Source organism: Thamnophis sirtalis, unplaced genomic scaffold (assembly GCF_051295495.1).
Source record: "Thamnophis sirtalis isolate CommonGarterSnake01/CBP01778 unplaced genomic scaffold, rThaSir2_p1.2 scaffold_6, whole genome shotgun sequence".
NCBI classification, from domain to species: domain Eukaryota; kingdom Metazoa; phylum Chordata; class Lepidosauria; order Squamata; family Natricidae; genus Thamnophis; species Thamnophis sirtalis.
In genome coordinates, this window is record NW_028261386.1 from 52,845,308 (window position 1) to 52,868,192 (window position 22,885).

General features: G+C 41.0%; 1 protein-coding gene across 1 annotated transcript; it reads right to left on the minus strand.

The window, feature by feature from the left end:
* Positions 1-4,017: 4,017 nt before the first annotated feature.
* LBH (LBH regulator of Wnt signaling pathway) lies at positions 4,018-21,264 on the minus strand. The gene is made up of 3 exons (XM_014062513.2): positions 20,977-21,264; positions 17,259-17,358; positions 4,018-5,073 (listed from the first exon to the last, which is right to left on the minus strand). The coding sequence occupies exons 1-3, from the start codon at positions 21,000-21,002 to the stop codon at positions 4,885-4,887; spliced, it is 315 nt and encodes a 104-aa protein (XP_013917988.1). The 5' UTR covers positions 21,003-21,264; the 3' UTR covers positions 4,018-4,884.
* Positions 21,265-22,885: the final 1,621 nt, after the last annotated feature.

Sequence of the window (22,885 nt, forward strand, 5' to 3'; positions counted from 1 at the left end):
TTTTACAGAGTAAATGTGCAGTACATGCTTCCTTTGTGGTTATTTTCCTCCCTGTTTTTCTTCCTATGTTGGTTTCTCCTCTTCATGACCCACAGAAATAACATTACATAGAAAAAAAATGTTCCATCATCAACTTTCGGATTTTGTTTCCTGAGTTTAAAGAGCAAGACTTCTGAGTATTTTTTTTCCAGCTGAACTTGCTGAAGAGGAGTGGATGTATCTAAGCCTTTCCTATTCTGTGGCATGTCTTATTCTGGGAATCTAAACAATCACCTGCAACAATCAATCATGTGAATTGATTACTAATTGTGCACATCAATTTGTTCATAAATACAGCTTCCCAATGAACATAAAGCAAGTTCTTCATAGAAAGCTAACTCTGTATGTTCAATCATGGAACATCTGTAAAAGTAGTTAAGTCCATGTTATTATTCATTTACGTCATTAAATTTAATACTTAAAAAATGATTGTAGACAACTGCTCTTCCAACATCATATGCAAATAGTTAGAACATTAGAGGAAACATATTTGGACTGCAAAACTCCAGTAACACCAGTTGGTACCTAAGGAATGTTCCTATATACTATTTGGTGGTCCTTTGAATTTCTGCAGATCAGACATTGTAGATTTACCATGGTGCTGCAGGAGAGTCCAAACCCGCCCAGGGTTTATCGTGGTGCCCAAGATTCTGCATCACGATCAAGATACTTGAAGGGAGTCCTACAGCAGATAAGACTTCGTTTTTAAACTGCCCTCAATGAGGCAAAGGAGGCGTGGTCAAAGAAAAATCTACTCAGTCCTAGGGCAGATAGACTGTGTTTAACTGTATTTAAAAAAATGAACTAAAACAAACAATACTTCCTCCCACTTTACTTCTAGAACTACTTAACTACTTTCCCTCACAAGGTGTTTTATTTGTAATGGTGTTCTGCTTTAAGTATAATATTCTTAAGCTTAAAGCTTTAACTTGAAGAGACAACATTGGGCTCAGTCCATGCTCCATCTATGGATCAAACAAAGAGTCCATTCAAAAGGGGAAATTCTGAGGCCTCCTGTGCAAAGCAGTGAGACTCCACTTCATGATATCTTCCTGACTTGGGGCCTTGAGATGATACTCAGTAAGAAAGATGGCTTTCCTCCAGCTAAGGAAATTTCCTTTGGCAGAAATGTCTTTTGAGTGTACATGCAGAAAAATTGACAAGGGCCAACTTGGTGATAATTGGTGATGCCTTACTACTTAAATCCATCTCTCAAGGATGGCAAGGAGTGAAGGAATATTTTAGAAAAAGCTTCCCCTAACCCTACTTGTGAATGTTTTGATTTGCTTGCTTTAGATTAAAACTATTGCTGAAATGCCTTTTTTTTTTTTTTTTTTTTGCTATATACGTATTTGGATTTACATTTATGCAACAACCCAATAGATCTTACGATGTTAATTTGCAGCTTTGGTTGCGTTCCTACCCTCTCCTGGGAAACTAGCTAAGGAAATGGTGCAAGTATTGCTCCAGCAGGAGCCCACAATCATTCTGCTATCACACATTTCCCACATGTCACAAGAGTTGGATAGCATAACTGCTCTGCCTGAAGTGCAGGAAGGTAGCAGAGATATACTCTGTTGGGATGAGATTCAAATACCCATTTCCCAGTGACACATCTGCAGAAATGGCTTTACTTATCAACACAGGGTTGGCGCAGTGTCACTAACCCGTTTCCCTAAAAATAAACCCAATTGGGCTTTTGAGTGCATACGCTAAAATAATCCCTCCCCTGAAAATAAGCCCTTCCTGAAACTATTGCAACACAGCAGCAGCCATGAGGTGACCAAGCTCGCAGCTTCCTGACCCTCAAAAATAAGATGATCTCCCTGAAAATAATGCCAAGTGCTTATTTCAGGGGTCAAAAGACACAGAACCTCTATCATAGAGAATAGTCAAAAATCAGATCCTCCTGGCTTTGGTAAGAGGACAGTGAATGTGCTGCCACTATACCTGTGATGGCAAACTTATGGCACGCATACCACAGGTGGCACACGGAGCAGTTTGTTGGCACACGAGGCATCGCCCAGCTCAGGTCCACTGTGCATGCGGGTGCACCTCCCGCTAGCCAACTGATTTTTGGGTCTCTGTTGCTCATGTGGGAGATGTGTGCATGTGTGGGGGGTAGAAGGGTCATGTGCATATATGTGGGGGAGTGCTGGGGGAGGTTTGGCGCCCCCCCGGCCCGTTTTTGGTCACAGGAGGCTTCAGGGAGGCCTGCTAGGCCCAAAATGGGGCATTGGGGGTGTGTGTGATTTCGGCACGCAAGGACAAAAAGGTTAGCCATCACTGCACGATACCAATGCATCTTCTTCTCTCCATCTTTGCCGTAAAATGAAGCCATGATTGCTCTGTTCAGTGAGATGATTCCACCTTCATCTGAATTTCTGAGAAATGTTTATTTAAAAAGCTGTGGGAAAGCCAAAGCTTTAAAAAATGTAAATAAATAGGACACCTCTTAAGAATTTGGAAAGCATTTTCAAACTTTATTTACAACTGTCACAGTGACAAAAGTAGTTTGAAAAAAATGCTAGCTTTTTCCCTGAGGCTCAAAAAAGAATTTTACAGAAATATAGAATGTAATATATAACAGGAAAAGTTCCACTGGAGTGCTTTGTTCCTCAGACACATTCAAAAGTGACAGAAATACAAGCAACAATTGTATCTTTTAAAAAAGCAGAAAAATGATATGCAAATATTCAAAGACAAACAACAACCCCACTCTGTCCTTAAAGCATTAAGGATTTTTGTTTTTCTGAGTTTGAGTGGTTAACATTTGACAACTTCAAACTGGGACAAAAATGGAGAACCAAAAAGTGACTTTTGAAGGGGAAAAAAATAGGGCAATTCAGGTTGGGTGCAAGTGTGAAAGCTCATTGTACTGAACACCAAGACAAGAACAGATTCAGGGATACAAAAAACATCTGGATCCATCCATTTTAAAGCAACCTTGACAAGGCAAGGGTGCAAGACAAATTTCAGTGATGCTCAAACACCCACCAATACAGGTAGTATATGTGTTACAGGTTCTTGGCTGAAAAACACACACACAAGAACACCCAACTACATCCCTACAATCTCACATCCACATGTAACAATGATTCACAGCTGTTAAGTTATTGCCATTATGTGGAAAACACATGCGAGACGAGACTGAAAAAAGTAACCCTGCTGATTTCAACAAGCAACTCTAATCCATTACCAGCAATTTTACTACTCATGAGGTATCAAAAATAAGTGTACGTGTGTGTGTATGCGTGTGTCTTTTATATATAGCACATACATAGAGTTCCAACGAAGTAGGAAAGGAATGGAAAAGATCATGGGAAACGAAGGATTATTTTGACTATCTTGTTAAGGCTATAATGTTTATACATTACGAAGTTTTAGTTTCTGCAAAATTAATATGGAATCATTGGCTTTTAGTATCTGAAAGTCGTACTTGAAATTTCAACTTTGCAGAACTTCCTGCCAAGAAGCAAGATACTCTTTTTCTTTTTAATGAGGCTGCCAATTTAACTTATCCAACTATTTGTTTGCCTTCTCGGAGGAGAGATATGGGGCATGAGGAAAGAGATTATAATGGGGAATTTAGAACCTGTGAACAAGATAAGTCAATAAAAAAAAATCCTTGGTTCAAAAAAAGTGTTATCTTCTTCACAATACTGAGATACTGTAATACCTTTTGTTTTTGAAGATAAGCCCTGCTTTCACCCTCCTGCTTTTAAAGGGGATACCAATTATCTTAAGGTCTTCCTAGTTAACAGCCTTGGTTGGCCCTGTACTATTATCATGAGCTCTTGATCCAGCATTAACACATGACTAAATTTATAAATCAGTCCTGATGAAAAAGCCGTATTTCACAGCAGCATTGCTGACGGAGAAAGTTAAACAGCAGCTTCAGTAGCAGGAAAGAAAATACACTTTTTGTTTTCCATGTCAAAATCTCCTGAAGCATTTTTTCATTTTTTCTTTTTTCTGAAGAAGCATTTCTTCCACAATCCCACCTCCCAAACAAAACAAAATGTGACTGTTTACAGCCTAAACAAGATAACTGCAGAACAAGTAGTAAAGGCCATTTCTACAGTCAACAGCACAATGGCCATACAAAGCTATTCACTGCGATGTTAAAATGCATGCCTAAAGAGGTGCCAAGAAAGGAAAAGACATTAAAAAAATATAGTTTATGTGCAACAGGTGAGCAAGCCAATGCTGGAGCCTGCAGCCTAACAAAGATGGTGTGACTTTAAGAGGACACTAGGCTGCAGAAGGCCAACCTAGTCATTGACCCATGGCTCCTCTCTGGAGTTCTGCAGGAAGACTGCCTAATGGGTCATAGGAGCATTTCATTGGCTTGTCTTCCAGCCTCTAAACACATGCACACATAAAACCAGAAAAAACACTATGAGAAGGCAAGGTTTTGAGAGATGAACACTATTCTCATGCATTTGTAGCCAGCGGCAGTCCCTTACAGAACTCAGCTGCATTTATACTTGCAGCTATTTCTTCTAATACCACACACTTCAGAAGAAGCATGTTTCCTGCTGGCCTATTCCTCCACCAAAGCGCCCTCTAATTTCCTGGCTGCCCCAGGCAACCACCACAGAATTCAACAATGATCTTGAGAAGGGCAATCATTTTGGCTTCCTTTGCCTGCCCAAACTTTCTTAGTTTTAGCTGGAGATTGTCACGTCAAGCGCTTCAGTTCTCAATAGAGAATATGAAAAAAACTAAGATCTTGCAGGTGCAAAATTGAATGTCTTTTGTAGAAAAGACACTTCAGAAAGCTGTTCTCTCTCCCTCAAGATGGCCTAACATCTTGAGTAGAACAGAAGATCTTCGGTGTTTTTATTGTTCCTTGCTCTCTTTCTTTGCTTCATCACAGTTCTGTTCCTCTTCTTCCTGAACCAGGAACTCCTCAGGTGGCCATCTTAATTCTCCACTCTCCACATCTCCTTCTGTTGGCTCCACCACAATGGAAGGGAGGCGGTCCTTCAGCTTACAATAACGATCAAAATCTGAAGGGTCAGGGAAAATCTGAAATGAGAGATTTATAGTAATCAATATCTCCAATCTAATGTATTTTAATTACATTTTCATTTATTCACAGCTATCCAAGTATCCTCCTATAAACTTCAAAAATGAAAAATGTTTTAATCTTATGTCCATATTACTATTATTAAACTGATATGATACCTTATTGTAAGATTTAGAGCATAATAGGTAGCTGAGATTCTAAGGCGATTTTTTGTTGCTTTCCTTAAGTGATTATTTTAAAGCCCTCCAGATGTTATTGATCTACAACTCCAAGCAGCAGGCATGAACACTGGTAAGGAATGCTAGCAACAATGTCTAGGGAGCCAGAGGTTCCCATTAGTTTATCTTTGCTTACTAGTTGGCTGGCAGGTAAAAGAACTTTGGCACTAATGACACTTACCCACTTTGGCACTCATAGCAGTCAAAAGATCACCACATCCCAAGGGAATGCAGTTTTCACAGCTTGATTTAAAGTCAACACATTTTTGACTGAAAACAAACATACCTTTCATGCAATTTGGACAAGATCTATCTTCAGTCAATGGGCAAATTACAAGCTGTCAATGACATTCTTCACATTCAGGCTTTTTAGAGGACACATTCTATATAGGCTGGCCTTGAAGAACATTTGGAAGCTGCAACTGCCATGATGCAAGAACACATCATGACAAGCATTTCATGAAATGTTCAAGTAACACCACAGTTCCACTTGCTTACAGGGTGAGTTTTAGGTGGAATCTAAGGTTCTGATGATCACTTATGAATCCCTACATGATAGTATAGGTTATTTATGAGTTGTTTGCCTTTGCTCATTTGGCTAGACCCAATAGGATGGGTAAGTTCTCTTCTATGGAGCACTGCCATCTAGCAGGATACAGGAGATACGCCTTTTCAATCATAGGCACCTGCCCCCATGGAAAAGACATTCCTCTCAAAGTCTAGACAAGCTTGACCCTGTCAGTCTTTCTTAAGGTGCCAAAGGCTTTGCTTTTCCTAAGGTCTGGTGGGTTATTAGTCTGCTATTTGATTGGCAAAATAGAAGGGATTTTTTTGGACCTCATGAACATTGCACTTGAATATTATATTTTTTTTAAAAAATGTTTACTCAACTGCTGTATTTGTGAGATATTGACCATACAAATGGTTAAACAAGGAACTCTTTGTGCATTTTGTACACAAAGGACATTCAGAAAACTGATCTTCAAGTTACTCTAATGTCTATAAATAAGTATCAAATGTGATTATACTGCACAAAGGATCCAAAATGCAACAGATGTCCTGCCCATCAACTTCCTGAAACATCACTATATATAGTTCAGTTCTGGAGCTAGGCCTAGGTCATCCATAATGTATGAATTATGGTAATGTTTGACTAACTGGACATCATCAGGCAACTCACTATGTTATGACTCAAATTATCCTCTTGGAAGGATTGTTCATCTCTATGCCTGATACTCCACTGGATTCTTGCCAACATCAGATCATACACAAGTATACTTTCAGCCATTACATTAAGTAACCTACCATTTTACTCTGGCCAGGTTAGTACTGCCAGATGTTACTGTTGCCAAACCAGCATCTTGACAATTCCACTGGCCCACTGTTGGAGCTCTTTGCAGATACTCAACAGATACCATTTCCTTAGTAAGCTTTTTGCTGACCCTGGTGTTCCCAGATGTTTTAGACACTAAGTCTCAAACCAGCACATGCATTTGACCTAGAGATATCTAAGAGCTGCATTCTAAGAAATCTGAGTATTATATAAATATCCAACTATTCTGCTACCTAGATATTTTTCAAAACTTCAGATAACACTAATATCTATTAAAGCTCATATGGAAATAATGGCAATATTATTGTCTGATCTATTCCATCCTAGGCATTTTATAAACTATGCTGGAGTTTCCATCTCACCATTAAAACACACCAGATGACCAAATAGCCCTGCATGGATTCTACAACTTGTGTATAAAGCATCAAGTTTCTATCCCCATTCAAGAGAGGGGAAAATGTTGGCATTTATTAAAAGTTGCTTTCCTCAGCAGAGCATTTCCAAATTGTTCAGCACTACAATTCCCATTATCCTCAACTAACACTATCAGGTGCATTTGGGGGAAGAGATAAACTGCAGCCAAGCCCAAAGTTCATAATTTGGATAAGACAATATGCATCCTCGTTAAGAGAACAACACACCTCCTATATCTACAACAGCAGCACAGGACAGAATAGCATTAATCTTTTGTTATGGTAAGAACATTAGGTCAAAGTGGAATAGCTGTTTGGAAAATATGCTGACCTACCCCATTTTAAAGTAAGGAATAAATGATTTCTTTAAATAAACAGCCCCCAAATATATATGTTTTGTGTGTGATTTAAATAGCCTGAAGAATCTTATCTGTAACAGCTGCAGAGATAGAGGAGGTCAGGATTTTTCCACTAAGTCATGCTTTTTAAAAATAATCAAGGAAGCATAAAAATGAGATGTTGCAATTGCACTCAAGGATTAAGGATGGCCCAATGGAAAATAAATGAAGTCACATTTCCCAGCACATGATAGAGAAACAAGGATAAGCTGTCAATAGAAGCAAAGAAACAAGAGCCTTTGCATAATGACATTTTAATCCATGAAGATATTCTACTGAATATTGCTTGCACTCGTCTCTTTATAAGAGGAGGAGAGACTTAAAAACTATCTCTGTAGTTTTCAGAGCTCAGCATTGGAGTCAACATTGTCTTCCTCTCTGAATGTTAGCTGTACAGCTAGTCCTCAAATTATCCTCAAGTTAAGCCCAAAATATATGCTAAACCTTTGTTAAGCGAGTTTGCCCCATTTTACGACTTTTCTTGGCACAGTTATGATGTGAATTGTTGCATTTGTTAAGCTAGTAATATGGTTGGTAAATGATTTCCTCATTTGCTTGTGAGAAGATTGCAAAAGCTGATTACATGACCCCAGAACCCTGCAACTGTCATAAATATGAACCAGTTCCCAAGCATCTGAATTTTGGTCATATGACCCATGGGGATGCTGCATTGGTCGTAAGTGTGAAAAAGTCACTTTTTCAATGCTGTTGTAACTTTGAACGGTTACTAAATAAACTGTTGTAAGTCGAGGATTATCTGTACTTGAACCTAGCCTCTCCTTGAATTCAATTCCTGAGGACTACTTGTAAACCCTATAGTTTTCTTGCAACTTGATTTATCGCAGCTTTCATCCAGGATATACTTTTTCAATTTCTCAGTTAAGTCTACAACTCATAAGAACTCATGTTGGTTTCCTATCCAAGTCGAACCAGATTCAATCCTGGTTAATGCTGGAGATCAGCTGTGAGGTACTAGTAATCTGCTGTAGACAATTATTCTCTGCCGTCCACAAACATATTGAGTCTACAGTATCTATCAAGATTAATTCCAAAGTGCAGATTTTATAGCTGAAATATAGACACCTATCCTTCCACTTCAACCCATCACTTTTTTTTTTGTTGTAGCTTGCTCGTTGCTAGAATCCTGCACACTCTTTAGAGCCATTCTGGTCAGCCAAAAGCAAAGCAAGTTATAGATTTTGTACCTTTTCCCCAAAAGCCGCTTGTTATTGTCTACCACATTCCTTTTGTTCATTTTTCTGGAGAAGATTTATTGCAAATTCTCTTTCTACTCTGCGTTTTATGTAATTTTTCACTAACCTTCATCTATGGCAGCAATAACATTTTTTTTAATACAACTAAACATTTAAACAAACTCTTTCTCAGGCCACAGAGACATAAGAAGCAGACTGGTAGATTGTGAATGTGCTCTGTGGCTGCCATAGGAAGAAGAACCAAAGGTCAGAAAAATCACTTAACTGTTCAAATACAGTAACCAGTAACCGTTATTTTTATTGTTATTTAATTGGAATATTCACAGGTAATAAGAATACTTATTTGCTAGGCCCCTCAAAGAGGAGAAAAAAAAGAAAATTCAAAACTTGAAGATAAACATCTTTTCCTGTGCCAAGTGACACCACACCCCCTTCCTCTAGAATTGACTGAACCTAGCCCCAGAATGGAAAAAAATGCTTAACCAAGCCTTGCTAGTAAGGTAACCAATAATACGGAGAAAAGGTTTTAAGCACCTAGCTAGACTACTGACTGTGTTTAGAGGTTTTAGAGGTTTTATTCAACTTATATGCCGCCCTATTCCCGAGGGACTCAGGGCGGCTAACAAAACCGAAAGGGAAGGGGAACAATACAAAAGGAAAGAAAACAAAACAAACAACAATACAGAAGCAATTTAAAAGGTCACAACAAGCACACCAAGTTCGAGTGTGGATGGAACTCAGCAGCCCCAGGCCTGCTGGAACAGCCAGGTCTTAACGGCTTTACGGAAAGCCTGAAGGGTGGTGAGGGTACGAATCTCCACAGGGAGATCGTTCCAGAGGGCCGGAGCAGCCACAGAGAAGGCCCTCTTCCGGGTAGTTGCCAGCCGGCATTGGCCGGCAGATGGAATTCGGAGGAGGCCTAGTCTGTGGGATCTAATGGGTCTTTGGGAGGTAATTGGCAGGAGGCAGTCTCTCAAGTACCCAGGTCCAATACCATGTAGGGCTTTATAAGTGACAACTAGCACCTTGAAGCGTATCCGGAGACCAATAGGCAGCCAGTGCAGCTCGCAGAGGATAGGTGTAACATGGGTGTAGCGAGGCGCACCCACGATCGCTCGCGCAGCTGCATTCTGGACAAGCTGAAGTCTCCGAACACTCTTCAAGGGCTGCCCCATGTAGAGTGTTCTAGTCCATACAGTCTACAAGACCTTCACTGAGATTAGCAGTAGTAGGCAGGGGCATATTTATTCAGTGCTATCTTGATTGCATTGTCTGGTTGCAACCCCAGGCATATGAATCCTGATTAAGTCAACCTACCAGAGACACATTAAGACTACCTTTTGCCACCCCATTAGGATGACAAAAGCAGCAGCCACAGGTCATCCAATTGGTCCATTTTGCGTTTGATGAACACCAGCGATATTAACAGTTCAGAGGTTTGGGTGTGGTGGATCTCAGGAAGATTTGTCTTTAACAGTGCGAAAAACAACACCCACAAAGAGAGCCCAAAACAAAACAAATGTGCTGTGCAGTCCAAGTCATGTACACCAGAATTGCTTCTCCTTCTACAACTGATAAAGAGATCTCACTACAAGGGATCACCCCGACTGCATTTGCAAAGAGAAACTTATTCTGGGGTACTACTTTGGCAGGCTTCCAATTCACTGCTGCTTCACACAACAGGCTTGAGTGGTTTTCGGATCAGCTTTGAATGCCTGCTGTCATAAGGATCAATGCACTTTGTTACCACTTCTTCATAGCAATTTAAATTTATATATAAAGAATACTTGCCTCTGAATGTTGTTTATTCAACCCAGTTACCACAATAAGAGGCAGATTCTATTCTGAGGGTTTTTTTTAAAAAAAAATTCTTTTCAACAGAATTTCAACACATTATTTTGACAGCAGAGTAGAGATATTTTAGTCCTAAATCAACTTCAATTTCAAATACTATGATTAGTGCTAGAGTCATTTGCCATTAACGATCAACTTGGAAAAAAAGAATGTAGTCATTTTCTGGTAGAAAGAAAAATAGGAGAACATAATGGATGTGATCCCAAATTCAGGCTAAAAACTAGCAAAGCCTTTGCTTCAATAACATTTAAAAAAGAATAAAATTCCCTGAACAAGAATGTTGGGATATTCACTCACCATTAAATTACCGTATTTTCACCCATATAACCCGCCCACGCAAATAACCCGCCCACGCATATAACCTGCGGGTTTTCCGGATCGTGTAAAATATCTTCCGTATACCCCGCCCACGCATATAACCCGCCCACGCATATAACCCGCGACGAGTAAGAGAGAAGGGAAACAGCTGAGATGGGGGGGGAAGAAACGGAGAAACAAGCCTGCGCAAGCTGGGGAAGAGGAAAGGAAGAGAAGGAAACAGCTGAGATCGGGGTGGGGGAAGAAACGGAGAAACAAGCCTGCGCAAGCCTCCGATCGTGTAAAATATCTTCCGTATACCCCGCCCACGCATATAACCCGCAGGGGGGCGCTGTGCATGTAAAAACCGCATATAACCCGCGGGTTATATGGGTGAAAATACGGTAGATATTTTCTTTTGCCATTTTGCCACTTTCAGCTGTATGTTTATCTTAATAAGATATAGAGGGAGAAGAGTTCCCATACATTAAAAATATTATTAAAGGTAAAGGTTCCTTGCACAGTCGTTCCCGACTCTAGGGGGTGTTGCTCATTTCCGTTTTAAAGCCGAAGAGCCAGCATTGTCTGAAGACCTCTCCATGGTCATGTGGCCAGCATGACTAAACGCCAAAGGTTCACAGAACAGTCTTACCTTCCCACCAAAAGTGGTTCCCCTTTTTTTCTACTTGCATTTTTATGTGCTTTCGAACTGGTAGGTGGGCAGAAGCTGGGACAAGTAACGGGAGATCACTCCGTTATGCGGCACTAGGGATTCGAACCGCCGATCTCTCGGTTGACAAGCTCAGCATTTTAGTCACCGTGTCCCTAACAACATTATTACACAGTCCCAAAGTCTATGTATATTCTGGATGCATTTCCTGGCTTCCATTTACTATTTATTTAGCAAAAGAGGCCTTCTCTGACCTGGCACTTTCCTGTTGTTGGACTAAGCCTCCAGCATCCAACCAGCATTGGCAATTCTATCTGAGGGCTGGCTGGAAGCAGTAATCCAGGATGTCTGCAGTTTGCCAGGCTAGGGAAATCTCAGCTAAAGGATTGCTAATTTTAACAGTTAACATTGGTCACCTTCAATAATAACTGGACTTTATTACTTAAGGCAGTGTTGAAAAGGCCTTTCAAAAGAAATAATGTCTGTTAGAAAAGAAAGCTGGCCTAGATGTTATGTGGAGTGCACTGGAGTGGGGGTAGATTGTGAATTTTAAAGATGCAAAATCACTACTGCTTGTGTACAAAATGGTACCACTCAGATAAGCTAAAGCTGGATGGGGGTTCAAATTTAACAAACAAAAATAACTAGAAAAAACCTAAAGGTTTTAAAGACAAACAACCTTATGCATTCCAGATGCTTTGGGCTACAATTTCTCATTCTATGAAATTCATGTCAATCAAAATCCCAAACCAAACTGAGTTATAGGGAGTCTTCAACTTATAACCACAATTCAGCCCAAAATTTCTGTTGTTTAGTGAGATGTTTGCTAAGTGGGTTTTGCCTGATTTTGCCACCTTTCTTGCCACAGTTTTTAAGTGAATCACTGAATAATCTGGTTGTTAAGTGAATTTGGCATCCCTGTTGACTTTCGTTGTCAGGTGGTCACACACAAGGTGATCATGTGACCCCAGGAACACTGCAGTGATTATAAATATGAACCAGCTGCCAAGCGTCTGAATTTTGATCACATAATCATGGAGACGCTGCAAAGGTTGCACCTGTGAAAAATGGTCACAAGTCCCTTTTTTCAGTGCCATTGTAATTTTGAACGGTTGCTAAACAAAACGTTTTAAATCAAGGGCTAACTGTACCCTATTGTCTATTTGTCTCTTTCTCCTTGAAAGAGAGAAAAAGAGAGCAGAGTTGCTGACGCATCCTCTCTCTCTCTCTCTCCACGTATGTCATTAAATGAATTTATGAATTTTATTTATAATTAGTTATCACTAGTTAATAAATAATAACTATTAGTTAATGGTTATCAAAAACCTTTTTCTTTGGAAAAACATTGCAAAACTTCAAATCAAAGAAGCTTGTAAAGAACTAAGCCAAAATCAAGCAATAGAAAAGTTTGGAGGGCAACCGAGGACAACTTCAAATCCACTTCAGCCGGATCACATCTTTTCTATCTTTATCCCATTCCAGGTTACCTAAATGTGACCCAGTAGATTCAAGTGCCATCTACTTGGTAGTTTCCAGAGTGGGCTTCTAAAAAAAAATACTGTTGGCAGGGGTCCCCAACTTCTGGGCCACGGTGCACTGTTGGGCTGTGGCCCGTTTAGAATTTGGCCGTATGAGTGGCAGGCCAGTGCACATGTGTGCATGCAACAGTTTGACTTGCACTAGTGACCCAGTTCCCATGTCGGGCCTCCAAGCCATAAAGGTTGGGAACCACTGGTGTATATACCATTTGGTAATTTCCATAACATGCCTCCATCCAAAAAATAAAAAAAATTGGGATGAGGGCATAAGGGGCAAAATGGCTAGATTTGCAGATTCTTAAAGCAGCCATTTCACCTTTTAAAACTTCCAAGAACTCTTGCCCAGATTGGTCCTGGCTCCACCCACTTTTAGGATACAGCCCCAGGTATGGCTTGCAAAGCCGAGCATTGTTTCTCCCTGGAGTTCCTATCCAGGTCTTGAAGACAGATGCCATTCTGCAGCTTTGCTTATTCATAAATGCATTTTACTTAGCAGCTGATTGAGAACTCAGAACAGGAGGGAAATAACTCTCAAGATCACATTTGAGTTGTTACACTTCTCAATTTGATTGGAACGGGCAGCTGTTACTTTGGGGAATGCTGACATTTGAAAGTGCACAATGCAATAGAGACATTTTTTGGTAGGAGTAATACATTAGGATGAGAAGATTTTTTTTTCTGCCCATCCCAGAAACAAAATGAGGCTGGAGAATTATTTACGTAGATTTGGAAATCACCAAAACAATACTACAGTATAGTAACCTTCTAAAAAAGTGCAGTTCTCTTCAGCTTCCTCTTTCAGATTTACAAGGAGGAAAAAATGCTCCTCTAACCTCTGAACCAGGTGGATGTATGTATGTGTGTGTGCATGCGTGCGTGCACACAGATTAGTATCTACCCCCTAGTGTATCTCTAGATGTTTTCCGAGCGATAAGGAACCTACAAGTCCCAATTTTATAGCTGCAGAAACCATGAAGATCTAAACTGGTCTGTAGATTTGTGTTCAGGTTCACCAAGAAATCCTAGAGCCACTATTTGTCATTTTCAAGGCACATAATGTATGCCTAGAGTCATAATGGTATCGCCAGCCTTACAAATTTATATTATAATTTTTTTTAAAAAAATCTGGATCTTCAGGTTTCTTTTCAGTGGTTAGCAAACTTTTCGATTTAACTTAAAAGTTTTTAAATGTAATTTCCCCCTATTATTTAATCAGATAAGAGTTAAAATGCAGGCAATATTTCAATTTAGAACAGGGGTCCCCAACCCCCAGTTTGTGGACAGGCACCAGTCTTCGGCATTCCAGCAACTGGGCTGCAGAAACAAAAAAAAAGTCCCATCCGCGGGATACAGTGCAAAACCACACCCACTCTGGCCTGCAAAAACCTCCATGGAACCGATGCTTGGTGCCCAAAAGGTTGGGCGCCTCTGATTTAGAACATAGAAAAAACAATGTGTAGACAGTATTTCTCTAAAGAATACTAGCATCCAATGATTTTGTCTTGCAAATATATAGGCAGCCAATGAATCCATACTGTAGGAGTTTAGATAATCATTTAGACATTGTAGCACCCTTCAATGATCTGAACGAAGAGTACAGGCCAGTGGTGGGATATAACCGGTACACCCCGGTACAGGGGTACCAGTGCCTGCTGGGAGCACCAGGTACTATTCTGGTACAGTGTTCCGGAGGGCCTGCCCGCCCGCCCGCTCCCTTACCACTATTTGAGCCGGCTGGGGCTTTTGCACACACACACACGGAGCATACAACGCCTGCGTGATGGTCTGCCGAGCAGCTGGCACATCACGGGCGGTAAGTATGCATGCGTGCTGTGCATGTTCACATGGTGGACACTGGGCCCCATTGCAGTGTACTGGTTACAACGGGATCCAGAACCCACCACTGGTACAGGCATAGCACATGAGGATGAGGTCAAAACCAAAGTTCTAGTTATTCTAAATGGCGATTTTTGCTAATACAACAAATGAGTTTCAGGGGTTCACTGAATTCTAGCTTCTGGTTTGATGAGTTATTGAAGTTAATGGCCACAAACCAAGTTCAAACTACATAAATTCTAGTATATTTATAAGATAAGAGCCTATGCCATCTAGCATAACCTTAGAATTGTTTTTGTTCTGTGAGATAGAGATTAAGAAAACATTCTTCAAAAACACTTTAAAATCTGAATTGCTGGCAGTTTGAATGATTTATGAGCCAAAATATAGTCATAAAATCATCCCAAGTCCAAACACTGCCAAGTCTTTGTGGGCAGAAATAAGCAAAAAGCAATGTGCTTAAGGCCATTGATTTAACAGTGCTTCTGCTTCACTCAAAAGAAGTTGTATTGGTAGTCTAAACATATTGAACTCAATCCAGCTGGCCAAAGTTATCTGAAATTCAAAGTTTACTTATTCTAATTCAGGCCAGTCTCAAAATAGTTAAGACCCTTGAGCCTTACACTGGAAATTCATGTGGCTTTTTTCAGTTCTGATGCAATGTTTTCTAACTGTATTTTTCCACTGGGATTCATTCCAAAATCAAGCTAAAAAAACATTGTTAAAATTAGTCTGAAGTAACAAAGATTCCTTGCACTACCATTCATCTAAAGGAAATTTTATTTTCTGAGATAATTGAATGTGAAAGATAAGTCGGAAGTGACCTACACACCTTCCATTCAAAAGACAGAGCAGAGTTAAGAGCCGCTGAGGGGGAAAATCCTAATGGGATTAGAAAATGCTTCAGCAAAACCTGCTATTGCTTTACAAAATCAAATTGCCACTTTATACAGTACAACCCACACATAGTCCTCAGGGTATGACCACAATTGAGCCCACTTAATATTTGTTAAATGAGTTTGCCTCATTTTATGACTTTTCTTGCCAACGTTTTAAGTGAATCTTTGCATTTGTTAATAATGTGGCTGTTAAGTGATTCTGGATTTCCTACTGATTTTGCTCGTCAGAAGGTTGCAAAAGCTGATCACATGACCCTAGGAAACTGCAGCCATCATAAATACGAACCAGTTGCCAAGCAATTGAATTTTAATCATGTGGCCATTGGGATGCTGCAATGGTCGTAAGTGTGAAAAAATATTTTCTGCGCCATTTAATTTTGAACAGTCACTAAACGAACTGTTGTAAGTCAAGGACTAACTGTATTTATTCAGAAATATGTTGAAAAAACCCCAGTAGTATTCAATCAGATCAAAGCCCTATACAGTTGGTTATTGTCTCTATAGTGATCAGACAGATCACCATTGGTTATCCACAAATTGGAGCTGAATGGAACAACATTTACTCATGCCTGTAATTTATACCATTTATATGCTTTTCACTTTCATTTCAGGCTTGCAAAGACTAATAAGGCAACATCCAAAGTAACCAATCATTACATCCAACCAAGAATTTGTTAAGAACAACTAAAAGTCATCAAAACCAGGGTAGAAAGAAATGCTGTAAGGCTATACATTAGCAATAGCAATAATACTTCATAGTGCTTTATATCCCTCTCTAAGCAGTTTACAGAGTCATCGCATTGCCCAAAATAATCTAGGTCCTCATTTTATCAACTTTGGAAGGATGAAAGGCTGGGTCAACCTTGAGCCAGTGAGAATCGAACTCCTGGCTAAGAGCTAGCCTGCAATACCACATTCTAACCACTGCTCTTAAACTAAAGTATGCTACTAAAGGAAGGGAGGCTTAATCAATGTCAAATTTATTCCAAGTTCTAGGAGGCAATATAAAAAATAGCACAATTAGATGTTCTTGCTAAACGTATCTAGATCCAACAGAACACACAACAGATCTAACAAGATATCTAGTCCATAATGGAAACTGCAATACTGCCACATACATCCAGATTAAGCCCAATACCCATAGTCTGAATGAACCTAAATAGCCAGTATTGAGACATAGCTATAACGTTTAGTACCATTTATATCTTATAAGAAGCAGATCTTGTCCTTTGTGAATTTATCTGCTAGACTCTTCAATAAAACTTTTTCTTCAAATGGTTAAGTTTACATTTACTTGTAAATAAGTCCATCCAAGATCCCTCCAAACCCAAAACACTCTGTCCTTTCTAACTGCTCTTGCCAAGGAAGCATTACAAATAGCTTTGAAAATTTTAAAATATTAAGAACTAATTCATCAGCCTTCTAAAAAGATTACTATATAATCCCAATTCAATCTATTAGCAACTTGCAGTTAGTTAGCTGCATTAAGGTTTTTTGCATGGCAGTGAATTTACCTGATAGGATAGGCCATCTTTGCGGGGGCTTAAACCAATTTCATCCATAGTTGGAGCGCTCATCACCTCAGTCATGTCAGCTGATCTCAAATAATCAGGGCTGAAAACAAAGGCAGAGAGACAACTTCAGCAATTACCCTTTTATTCAGTTGCAATTAATAGTAGATAAGCAAATAAGACCTGGGATTCCATATTGATAAGGAATTCTAGTACAGATTAAGAAACTTAACCATTTCAATGCATATAACCAGTTTTATTTCTCACTTTGAACTGCGAGGCGGACAGCAAATTATTTTATTTTATTTAAAAAATAGTTATTTTGGAAAGAAACTACTTCAACCTATTTTGGAATAGATTGAAAAACACTGTCCTACAGATTCTGTGAAGGCTTCAGAGTTAAGAATTTTAAGCCACCTAAGTCACCCAAAGGTTTCAGATTGATTCATTCTATAGCCCAGGTTTCAATTTCAGCCTTATACTCATTGTTTCCATTAGAACTTATTTTGAAAGCAAAAGTACATTTTACATGCATTCAAGCAACTTCTGTATTTTAGCATGTGCTAATTCCACCTCAATTTCCCAGCACTACATTTCTTTAAAGTTTCCTGCACTCACTTAAGTTTCAATATAAATAAAAACAATGCATGTGGTAGCATAAAGCTGTCATAAAGGAATAATATTGCAATAGTATTGCATTGGCTGTTTTATACTGAAAGGCATCTTTTAGAATAGTTACTCCAGATAATAACACACAAGAATGTCAATATAAAGAATGTGAACCCATCAATCACCAGTGGCTATACCATAATGGGTAGAAGGTTATATTGCACCAGTCAGTCACGAGACTGGTCTTTATTCCTTGCTTGCTCTTACAGCACCTGCTGCTTTTCTAAATTAATACGTGCAAATAAGTGCAAATACTGAATGTCCAGCATCAGCTTTGCTTAGCTTAAAAACAATAAGCCAGATCATCCCAAAGAATCACTTGCACAAGTAACAATGGTATCATTACAGCATATTATATATAATACTAGGATGCATATTGTACTTTTAAGTTATCACAAGAGATTTCTGCTGCTGGGAGGAGCTTACACTTTTATATTTTGATTAGACAGACTAAAAAAGTAAGAAAACATTATTGGAGACACCTAAAGTTGTCTGAAAGATGGACAGCTATATAAATATTTTAAAGAAAAACAACAATGTATGCTCCTATGCATTTTAGCTATATATTCAAGGGAAGCAACACTTAGTTTCATATTCCAGATTAAATAGACTGAAAACACTGTTGATTTTAACAACTAGAGTTGGTGAAGAGGCAACAAGTTGGTCAGAATTATTTAGGAAAATGATTTAGAGCTATCAGTAACACTTGGGGGGGGAGGGTTGTTAAACCTTTGAGTGACTTTGTTTGCAAGAAAATGGGGATATAACATTGTGATAGGGATTTGAGGTCAGCCAAATAGCTAGACTTTAAGACAATCAGAATAGAAAACAAAAAAAAAATGTTGCAACTAAATAGAACATTGGTTTCTTGAGGGTTTTTTTTTAAACAAGGTATATAATTGTTCATTAGCCAGGGAGCCATCCAAGCCGCAGTGTCCGGCAACAGAATTATATGTAAAGCAGCAAGAAAATTCATCAAATAAGATAAAATACATCAGTTGCCAAAGATCTCAGCTTTTCATCTCACAGGCTTTACTGAGGAAACTTCACTTTCCTTACACTGTTTCTGCACTAGCTCTCTCGGAAGAGATGCATATTTTGCGTCATACTTTCCACTTGTACTCAGACTACTGGATTCTGGTAAAACTGCTAAGAATTTACTGTCTGCTTGCTAAAAGGTATTTATTCTTCTAATGGCATTTGTCAAGAGAAGCAACACACAGAGACAATGGGAATACATGCACACCAGGGCTTAATATCTGAGAGGGAGAGCTATTCCCCCCTCGTGCTCTCTGCCAAAAGGCAAAAATACTTTAAGCATCCTTACTTACATCAAGCCAGCCTTTCTTGAAAACATTCCAGGGAGGAGGTTATACAACTTTGCCGCAGCTCACTCCTCATCTTAACAACAAAGAAATCGGGCTGCACTTCAGTTCTAAAGTGCAAGCCTAACCCCATTGGGTGCACCTGCTATAAAATGCACATTTGGGGGCAGATTTGGAGCCCCAGTTTTTGTGAAAGTCCAAATTTTCAAATTCGGGGGTAAATCCGAAGGAACCAGGAGTTTCTGAACTTCTATCCAGAACCCCTTGCTCTCCACTATGTTCGCCCACATTCAGGATGATGGCTTGGGGTTTCTGCGTTAATTGAAGCACCCAGAAGGCAAATAACCAAATCAATTTTTCTCTCCCCATGCCCCCCCCATCAAAGTTATTACTTCCCAACCGGAAGAATAATTCTAGTGGCTTAGGCAGCAGGCTAGTAAGAAGATTGTGCATTCAGCCGCCACCTTATCCATGAAAGCCAGCTGGTTGACTGGACTGGTCACTCTTCCTCACTCCAACCAACCTCACAGGGTTGTTGTGAGAAATATAGTAGTATTGGATAGGTTTGCTGCCTTGAGTCGTTTGTAAAAATAATAAAGGCAGAATGCAAATAAGTAAAAAGCAGCAACTGTGGGAGCACCCGTTCCAGAGTAACGTCTGCAGCCTCCTGCCTTTGTTGACCGTCTTGAAAGAAGCAGCTGTTTAGCAGCAAACTTCCTACTGCGATTACGGTACGATTCTTACCGTAATCGCGTCCCACCTCGCGGGGGGAGACGGGAGAGAAACCCCGATAAAGAAACGGGGAAAATATTTGGGACTTTTCATTGCTATTTGCAGAATTCTTCTAACAGACCAGTTCTTTTGTTCGGATTAATAACCCTGACCCCCCCCCCCTCCCCGCTGATGGGATAGTGCTCCATATATATATATAGGGAGCTAAACAGTTGCAATAAGGAACACCGGGGGGGGGGGGGAAACAGCTGCTGTGCCGGTTATTTATTTTCCTACAGAAACTAAGCCAGAAGTAGCTGTTTTGTTCTCTCCATGGAGCTCCAGCTGGAAGAAATCAACACTTGCGGACAAAAAAAGTCCCCCCTCCCCGGGACATCATCGCAAGCAGGCAGCCTCGATCCAGACACCACCACTGCCCCACCGCCTTTCGCGAGAGGAGAGCTGCCGCCTTCGCCCCGCAGCCCACTCCTCCACCACCCTTCTCGCAGGAAGCCCAGATCCGCTTGAACCGGTTCTGCCTGGCGAGGGGAAGCGGAGGACAAGCGACGGATAAAAGAAGCGCTTGGGAAGCAACCTCTCCCCTCTCCCTCCCCCACCCGAAGCAATAGGACGTGCCGAGACTGCTAAGGAGGTCCCGAGAACGCCACCCGTAGTTTCCGGGTAGATTTCGGGCTCCCGAGCGCGCTCAGCGGGAGCCGCTTGCGGGTGACCCGGGACAAGGACCGCAGGCGCCGTCCTGCCCCCGTTTTGCGCCGGACTGGAGGGGCGCGCCCACGGGCTTGTGTTCGTGGCGCCCCTCCCCTCCCCCGTCCTTCCTTTGTTTCTCCCTCCCGCGCCTTCAACAACGCGCCCCCCCCCCCAACATTCCTTGAAGTTCTCGGTCCAGGCGGTCTCTCGCAAAGGTGGCGTAAAAACCTCTCCCGATTTCGCACCTCTTAAAAACACCCACCGAGCCCCGCACCTCGCCAGCCACACCGCAGCGCCACGTTACTCACCAACGAATGGAGAAAAATACAGACATGTATGTAGTCCTAACAAAGAGGTCGAGCCAACCTCCTTTTGTAGCTCAGCACAGGAGTAGTGAGGAGGAGGGGGACGGGGACGAACTAGAACTAAACCAACACAAACAGAAAGAGAGCGAGCGGGCTAAGGTTCCCCGTGAGAAACTCTGGCTAGGAGATCTCTCAGAAGATTAAAAACTGATATTGTTTTTTCGGGTTGAAGCTGCTCGGTGAAGCGTCTTTCTCCCACCCAACCGCAGCTACAGGTTTGCTCGCATTAAACTGGCCAGCACAAAGAGTTTGAGAGCTATTTTTATAGACAAGGGGGGCGTATCTAGGCTCACAAAAGCCCGCCCCCTCCCTCCGATGATGTCACAAAACTCATGAATGGTTTCGTGCCTTTGGCCTGTAAAGCAGAGCCGCGCCGCGGAAGAAAAGAGGCGGGACTGCGGGGCGTTTCTATTGGACGGTGGACCTCTGGCATCATCTTCGGCACGAGCCCGGCTTGCCGCTGGTGCGCCGTGTTACCTAACGCTGATCTCAGTCGAGCCAAGTTTGGCCATAAACCCTTCTCCGGTTTCTCCCTCTCTTCGCCCCCCCAACATATTTTTTTTTGAATGCGTGGCTACGGGCTCAAAGGGGAAAAAACGTATTTAAAGTATAATTCTTTTGGGAAGGGCGAGAGGTGCCTTTGGTGACCCCAGAGTCTCCTGCAGAAGCAGAATACGGTCCTTGAGGAAAATCGCCGGAAGACGCCTTCAGCCACGGCGTTTCATTCATAATAATGGATTTTACAAGCGCTCGCCGTAACCTGCTTTCGTACACTCGAAAAAGGCGGGCCTTTCGCCTCCGTCAGAAAAACCCGTTTATTCCTCTCACCAGCTGCGTTTAAGCATCCATTAAAAAAAAAATACGCAAATGCATGCGCGAGTGCGCACAGACCGGAAGGATTGAAGCAGTCGTTAACTCGCTGCCTCGAAGGAAGCCGATGCTCCCCCACCCCCTATTTTATTTTATTTTGGTCTGGATCTGCGGGTTATGGGTCAAGCTGGTTTCCTATTTTTAGTTCCCTAAACCGGGAAAGGAAAACGTCTAAATAATCCTTGGGAAAGTGGGCGGAGTTTGCAGCGTTGCAGGGCCATCAATTGCTAAGCCGGCTGATTCTGTGTTTGGCTTCCGTCTCTCCAAAATAGGAATTATTTTTAGCGCTTGGGAGAAAGGAACAGGGTGTGTTTTAAATGTGTGCTTCGGTGCTACCGAATTGTTTTCCCACGAGAAGGGACAAAAGGAACGAGAGAGGCTTGTTTTTTATTTCTTTCTCAGAGGTGAGGTGGGCAGCTCTGTATATATCACCAACGGGGAGCAGTTCTCAAGAGGTCTTTTCTACCCTCCAGAAATTGAATTTGTGGGACCGTCTGCATGTCTGCTAATTTCATCTGCCTTTTTTTTATCCATTCATACAGGCTTTGTATCCATGGATGTACTATTCTTAATTTCACCAGATGAGGGAGTTCACAGATCGCGTTGAGGGCGCCACCTTCTTCTGCTGCATGCACTTCAGTTCCTAGAATTCTCAGCAATGGGGGTTAGGGAATTTGGAGAGCTGAAGCACATACATCTGAAAGGTCACCTATGTTAGGGAAACTACAGTGGATGCCTTTAAACAATAATGTTAACCACAATGTGTGATTGAACTATAATTGCTGTTGCACCAATGCTAACTCAGTTTTTACAGCTGTTCCTTTACCAGAATCTGCATTTAAATAACTGACATTGAAGTGCTCAAGAGATTAGCCATTTCACCTTGTCATCCTGGAGCTAAACTGATCAGATCTTGCTGTACCCTGGGTGGAAGACATCTCAATGATATATAGTAGAATGGGCAGTGAAATGTCTTGGAAAT